Here is a 7,174-nt window from a genome sequence, read left to right on the forward strand (position 1 = left end):
TTTTTACATGCCTTCATGCTTTGTCATTCTAGTCAATAATAATAAACATAATTTCAGTTTTTCAGGATGACTGAGGGCCATCAATATTCATATAAAGATTTAGAATATATATTAAAACGTGCTGCTATCCATAGTTAGAATGGAGAGGTCTTGAAAGACCACGGCTCCAAACAGCAATGCCATTTTACAAGTTCTTATGTCCATTTTAACATGTGTTCCCATTTATCTTTTTCCTCGACAGATTTTTCAGCATTTCTGTCTCTAGCAACTACTTCTTAATTTCCTCCTTCTGCTTTGGAACTTAGATTTTTAAACATATATAAATCTTTAAAAAGTGAATACAATGTCACCACATCAGAAGAACGTTTACTTTTTTGAATTTAGCCTTATGCAGGACTGGGCCTTCTGCTCCATTAATGGGGTCTCCGTTTCCTTCTTCCTGGAGTCCCTTCTGTGTCAGCATCACACAGGCTGAGAGTCACCAGGTCTAAAGTTACAATAAGGAGAGTCAAGTGCAAGGTTGGCAACTCTTCAGCTGCTTAACCACACCAAAAGCACATCAGCAAAAGGAGGAAAACTGGTTGGGTGGAACTTATGGAGAAGGGCCTTAGAGGTCCATTCACCAGCGGTTGCCAGATAACAGCCACACACGTCAGTAAATGTTTATTTTGCACGTATCTGGGGATTGTCCAAGTGAGCCGGGCTAAGGGGCTGGCTCTCAGCTCCAGGATGGCTGAGGATGGTGCTGCATGCCTTTCCTTTCCCCTACACCTGCAAGCTGGTGGAGTGGGCGAAGGTTTTGTTCTTCTCATGGAAACCGCAAGGGCATGAAAGCAAGCAGACACAGATGTGCCCTTTAAATGCCCGGGGTCGGCCCGCACCCAGCACCTGTGTTCCTTATGTATTGACTACAATCAGTTGCATGGCCAGAGCCCTAGTCAAAAAGTGTGGGCAGGGAGAGGGAAAAGGGAAGTAACCTCTTCTAATGGGAGGAACTGTGGGGTCAGTGGCAAAATACCTGGATGTGGTGGATGCCGGAAACGGTAAAGATATGGGACCCCAATCCAGCGGGCCGCAGACACATTCAGCACGTGTGTTTACAGCTGTTCTGATACCTTGGTTCTTGTCTTCTTGGCTTAAAATAATTTAAACAGAGACACACAGCAAAGGAGATGCAGCATAGAGGAATGTATTGCAAAGGGAAAAGAATAATTTGAAACTTAGGTGCAGAATAGACAGGACACCCTGAGAGAGAGAATTCAGGGTGTGCCGCTCGTGAGGATGAGACAGTAGTGATGACTGCTGGAGAAACTCCCATTATGGGAGTCTCACATGGTTACCCATAAGGGGGTGGGAAGAGATGTTGCCGGAAGCATGTTCTGGGTGGTCTTTTGGTGCATAGGGGCATTCACTGCCCATCCTTGTTCATACAGCATGTCTCATTAGCATCTGAAATCCCAACCTAGGCCCCATGCCCAGCTGTGCACCTGGGAGTCCGTGGGCCCTGGATCCAGCTGCAGGCACAGGAATCCTCAGGTCCTGCGTCCAGAGACAGACGTGGGGATCCACGGGCCCTGTGTCCAGCTGCAGGCATGGGAGTCCTCGGAACCTGTGTCCAGCTGTGTTCCTGGGAGTCTGCAGGTCCTGTGTCCAGCTGCAGTTGTGGAAGTCCGCAGACCCTGTGTCCAGCTGCAGGCATGGGAGTCCACAGGCCCTGTGTCCAGCTGCAGGCATGGGAGTCCACAGACCCAGTGTCCAGATGCAGACGTGGGTGTCCGCATACCCAGTGTCCAGCTGCAGGCGTGGGAGTCCACAGGCCCTTTGTCCAGCTGCAGGCATGGGAGTCTTCCAGCCCAGTGTCCAGCTACAGGCATGGAAGTCCATGGGCCCTGTGTCCCAGCTGCAGGCGTGGGAGTTCTCGGGCCCTGTGTCCAGCTGCAGGTGTGGGAGTTCACAGGCCCTGTGTCCAGCTGCAGGTGTGGGAGTCCACAGGCCCTGTGTCCAGCTGCAGGCGAGGGAATCTGCGGCCCCTGTATCCAGCTGTGCCTTCACAGAGTTCAGTCCTCTCCTTCTCTCTCCACTTGCATCAGCAGGGACCATGCGTCCTTGTGAGGCTGCCCTGATCCCGCTCAGCCACCATCTCCCAAGGTCAGTAAGTTCTGCCAACCTTCCTAACATTTAGCTCTAGGCAGGTGTCCTGTGGACCACCAGGTTGACGGTGTAAGTTAAACATAGCGTTTACAACTCTCACAGCATTCTGTGTCCCTGGCGCTATCCTGTGTGTGCTACTTTGTTTAATCCTCAAAACAGCACTGTGCGGTAGTTCCTAGTATTATCTTCATTTTACCAACGAAGTAATTAAGACAGAAAATTTAACTATCATACAGTTGAGATCTTCATAATCCTTAAACAATGGTTACATTGAATTGTCACCAATATAAATGACACACGGATTGAATGAACTAAATACTTGGGGTTAATATTTAATTACGCACATGAATAAATGAGCTGCCATCTGACCGCCCAGCGTTCCCGCACGGCGAGCTCTCAGATATTTTCTCACTGGCTGAAGGTGTGTTTGTGTTGCCTTCACCACCTCCTTCCTTTCTCTATTCAGTCTCTTCCCTGTTTATTTCAGAGACATATAGATTATTTGTTTGTCAGGGGTTGATTGACCCGCTGAAAATTCCGGAAGATTGGTTTCTTCTTTCTCAGGGTTTTCCTTGCTCTCTTTTTGTAGCTATGAATAGCATTGCTGCATTTCTGTGGCTCGCCTGGGCTGCTGTCAGGGGAGTCCCGTTACCTCCATGCTGGGGATCTCCTGCACCGCCTAATGGGCCCCCCCCGAATATTCTTCAGCCCTGCAGAATCCCAAGTCACGTGGCCTCCCAGCTGCAGGCCTCAGGGGAGCTGCATCCAGGACCAAGCGAGGCTGGAAGAGGCCAGTGGCACAAGCAAAGCCATCCGGGGCCAGGGACTAGAGAAGGTATAAAGAATGGCCAAAACACAAGAAATCCCTTTTCCTGATAGACCTCCCTGACCCGTGTAAAGCACCCTCCACTCCAAATGGGTAAGACTGAATCCCTCATCAGTTTTTCCAGGTCAGAATCCTAGAAGAATTCATGAAGATCATAAAGTAATGTGTCTTTTATTGTACACTAGAGCCTCTGGAGTAAAATTCATGCCTCTATCGGTCTATATCTTCTGTGATTTCTAACACTCTGATTCTTCAAGACCTGTTGTCATTTTGAACTGGATAAAGAATGTGGCTGGACCACACTGTAGCTGTGGACACAAGCGTTCATTTGCCAACCAAGTCCTAAGGATTTCGCAGTCTGCGTTTGAGGAGGCTTTACTCTTCTCTACAACATGTAGGAAGCTATGCAGAGGAGCTGCAGACACAGATATCCATGAATGCACGTATTCTCCAGGTCTTGAGATGTAGCTTCTCAAATATGAAGAGCTCCGTATGCAACAAATAGCTGGAACAACCTAAATGTGAAAAAATATCTTCAAGACAAAATAGGAACTTAGGTAAGACCAAAAAATCATTGCTACAAACAAATGCCCTTTTATAAAAGAAATAGCTGACAAAAGTTGTTGGAAAATTCCTTTGGTCACTGAAGAGAGAAAGCTGGGTCACTTCTCAGTGCGGAAGTTCCAAAGCCACCAAGCTTTATGCCTAAAAGAGAGGATGTCATGTGATCAGGCAAGGCCAGGAGTCCCCTGCATGCTTGGAGCAGATGCCAGTCTAACCTCAGCCCTGGGTTCTGGTTTGGATAAACTGAAATGTGAAGTCCCTAGAACTGCAGACTTGGGATAATTTGCAAATTATCCCAAATAAACAAAAATTAATAATTCGTTTCTAAAAATGAATTTTTACAACAAGACAAAATATCTCATTAGAAGAACAGGTGTAATTCTTTGATATAATTTACAAATAGATTGAGATAAAGACAATTCATACAAAAACAAAAGATTATAAAAACAGGCCAAATAATAAGGTCAGGATACTAGTAACAGTCTATTTTTTCTACCCAACGGCTTTGTTGACAATGACTTTCTCTAGCCTTCATTATTAGATTACTCACAGCTCACCTGAGAATTGAAGGGGATTTAACCTCACAATGCCCATGATAAAGTCATCACTGAATTAGACAATCATGACCTTAATTTTCTTAGTTGATCTTACATATAGCCAGTCCCTTGAGACTCACAAAGAATAAATGCTTCTTTTTAAATATTAACATGTCTATAAGCACTGGATTTGGGAAACTGTCATGTATAACAATGTTGGACGTGGTGTGTACTGATAAGACGAAAGCTGGAAAATATTCCAGATTTGAAACCACACAGAGGCAGATTCACATCTTGACTCTGTCCACTAAGGATTATAAAATCCCAGATAATATATCAACAGAAATGCCCATTTCACAATGTTTAATGCCCAATATAATCTTAATTTCTGCAGGTATAATTTTTCTTTGTTTTTCCCTCCTTTCATATTAGGATTTTATCTGACCTAATTCTTCTCTATTTGGCCTTGTTTTCAATTTTTCCTCTCCTAATCCTGCTCAAAATGTTGGTACAAAATTAACTTTTTTTCCTTCTGAACTTCTAATCCTTCTAATCCTTTCACTAATATCCTGCAGGATTCCACCTGACATTCACATTTTCACATCTTCGTCTTGAAGGCCCTGTGCAAGACAACAATTCTCCCTTCATTACCTATAGCTGTCTGGGGCCACGTCCTCAACTAAAGTCTCTTTAAATAGCACCTTTATTTTCTTAATTCATACCTCTGTGCTCTGCTAAATGACTTAGCGCAGCCAAGCTTTTGTAGTCTTTTGGATTTATTTCCTGCCTCTTTAAAAGCTATATCCTCCAGCTTTATAAAGAAGAGAAGAAAATAAAGGAGTAATAAAGAAAAAGAAAGATAAGAAATGACTCCAAATGAAATTACTGTGTTAACACCTTACAATAGGAAAGATTTTTCCCTGAGGTTTAAGCACATCTTTATATCTTTTCCATTTAAAAAAAATGACTGATTTTTTACTACTTAATATATTATTCTTTTTAGAGGACTGTTTTGTGAATGGATGAAAACTTTGCAATCTTCACTCTACATCTCAGTTTTTTTCCGAGGCAGGTTAACATACAGATAGACCTTTCTCTGTGTTGTAGAATGTTTAGCAAATTTTTGTTGGATTGATTCTTGTTACCAACATTTTCAAAGTATTCGCTTTCAACTTTGTAAAAGGAATTAAACAAACAGCTCAGGCGTTTGTTAGTCAAATCAGATTCTATTTAGGTCTGAAAGCAGATGTGTTTAGGATACCTCCACATCAATGCCAGATCCAGCAAGGCCAGCACAAAGATTTCATTATGACTTTATTCTTTATTCCATTTTTTTTTTTTTACTTTATAGTGGATCATTTTAAAAATATATTCTTCACGTGGACAATAGCTAGCAGAGTCCTATATGTTGTCATCACACTTGTTTACATCTTTAAATATGAAAAATATCCATTCTTGTGGCTTTTGTTGTACTTCCGAGATATAAGTACATTTGATGCCTGGTGAGTTTTATGTATTATCTCCTAAAGTCAGCCAATTAGAGATACATTGGTTTTCTTCATCCAGGAAAAATAAAGATAGAAATTATAACCTCGTGCAGAACTATTACAAAACTGAAAATGCAAATGAAAAGGCACCTCTTGAGGAGGCATTGGCGAGGTAATCACCCTTTTCTATCAAATAATTCAAGGTGGGGATAAATCCAAGGTACACCCAATTGCCCATGGTATTCTCTCCCCTGAACACCAACCCAATGGCCAGGTGAGTGATAGAATCCATCCAGATTTGGTTGTTTTTTCTTTCAGCAATAAATCCATCTACCATTGCACTTATAATGCATTTTTCACTGCAGAAATAACCCTGGATTTTTATTGTACCTATGTATAGCTGTTTCCTATTTGTCCTCCCCATTTGAAAGTACATCCCATGGGTAAGAAACGCCATAGCCTGTGATCAGGCAGGGTACACGAGTCTAACTCGTTCCTCAAAGTCAGTGCGTCTGGAGTTTTTTCTTCTGTTTGAAAGACAGAAAAGAAGGGGAAAAAAGAAAAGAAGGAAGAAGGGAAAGAAAGAAGGAGGGAAGAAAAGGAGGGAGAGAAGGAAGGAAAAAGCCCTCAGATGGAGAAGGAAAAGCTTTCTTCATCAAATATTCATCTGTACCCTGAATCTGCCTCCTTGCTACCTGGCCTCTTCTTCCTTCCTTGCTCCCCAGCAGCACATTTTAGAGCAGGCAGCTAAATCTTTTTAGAAAGTCTAACTTATTTTTATAGCACACCCTCCTGCAAACATTCCAAGGGTTTACAGTTTTTATTAAAATAGAATTTTTTTCTTGATGTTTTATCTTTGTCCCCCCTGTTTGAGTATAAATTTAATGATGGGAAGAATTGTATTAAGTTTATGACTGCATTTGCAGCCCTAGGGCACTGCCTGGCTGAGCGTCATCACTCAGGAGATGTTTATTATGTGAATGAATAATGAAAGAATGAAAGAATGAATGAGCTTTGTGTTTTCCAGTGTTTCGCTGCTGTTCTGTAACCGGGGAGGTCCCACTAGTTGCTCCTCCCCGCTCCTGGGCTCTGTCATACTGTCATCAATTCAGGTTATAAAATCTGAATTTTTACCTTTTATGTTTGTTTGTTTTTTAGGCTGAGTCTTGCTCTCTTGCCCAGGCTGGAGTACAGTGGCGCAATCTCTGATCTCAGCTCACTACAACATCTGCCTCTGGGTTCAAGTGATTCTCCTGCCTCAACCTCCTGAGTAGCTGGGATGACAGGCATGCGCCACCATGCCCGGCTAATTTTTGTGTTTTTAGTACAGACTGGGTTTCGTCATGTTGGCCAGGCTGGTCTCAAACTCCTGACCTCATGATCCTGACGTCATGAACCTAACCAACATGCGGATAACAGACAGATAAACTAACAGTTGGATTTGAGTATTAAATAGTAAATCGCATTACATACCAAGTATACATATATAATTATATAAAATGTGAAGTATGAATTATGAAAGTGAATAAACAATTCTAACGTCAGAACTAGCTGGTACTCAGGAAAAGAAACGAGAACGCCCTGGGACTGTGAACTTTCACTCCGGCATC

The 7,174-nt window shown here is 42.7% G+C and overlaps 1 protein-coding gene across 1 annotated transcript; it reads left to right on the forward strand.

The window, feature by feature from the left end:
- Nucleotides 1–1,363: 1,363 nt before the first annotated feature.
- Nucleotides 1,364–6,764, forward strand: LOC117063626. Its single transcript, XM_033177437.1, has 3 exons — nt 1,364–2,148; nt 2,741–3,534; nt 6,723–6,764. Exons 1-2 carry the CDS (start codon nt 1,472–1,474, stop codon nt 2,748–2,750), a joined length of 687 nt encoding a protein of 228 aa, XP_033033328.1. The 5' UTR covers nt 1,364–1,471; the 3' UTR covers nt 2,751–3,534; nt 6,723–6,764.
- Nucleotides 6,765–7,174: the final 410 nt, after the last annotated feature.

Source organism: Trachypithecus francoisi, unplaced genomic scaffold (genome assembly GCF_009764315.1).
Source record: "Trachypithecus francoisi isolate TF-2019V2 unplaced genomic scaffold, Tfra_2.0 Contig01558, whole genome shotgun sequence".
Lineage (NCBI taxonomy): Eukaryota > Metazoa > Chordata > Mammalia > Primates > Cercopithecidae > Trachypithecus > Trachypithecus francoisi.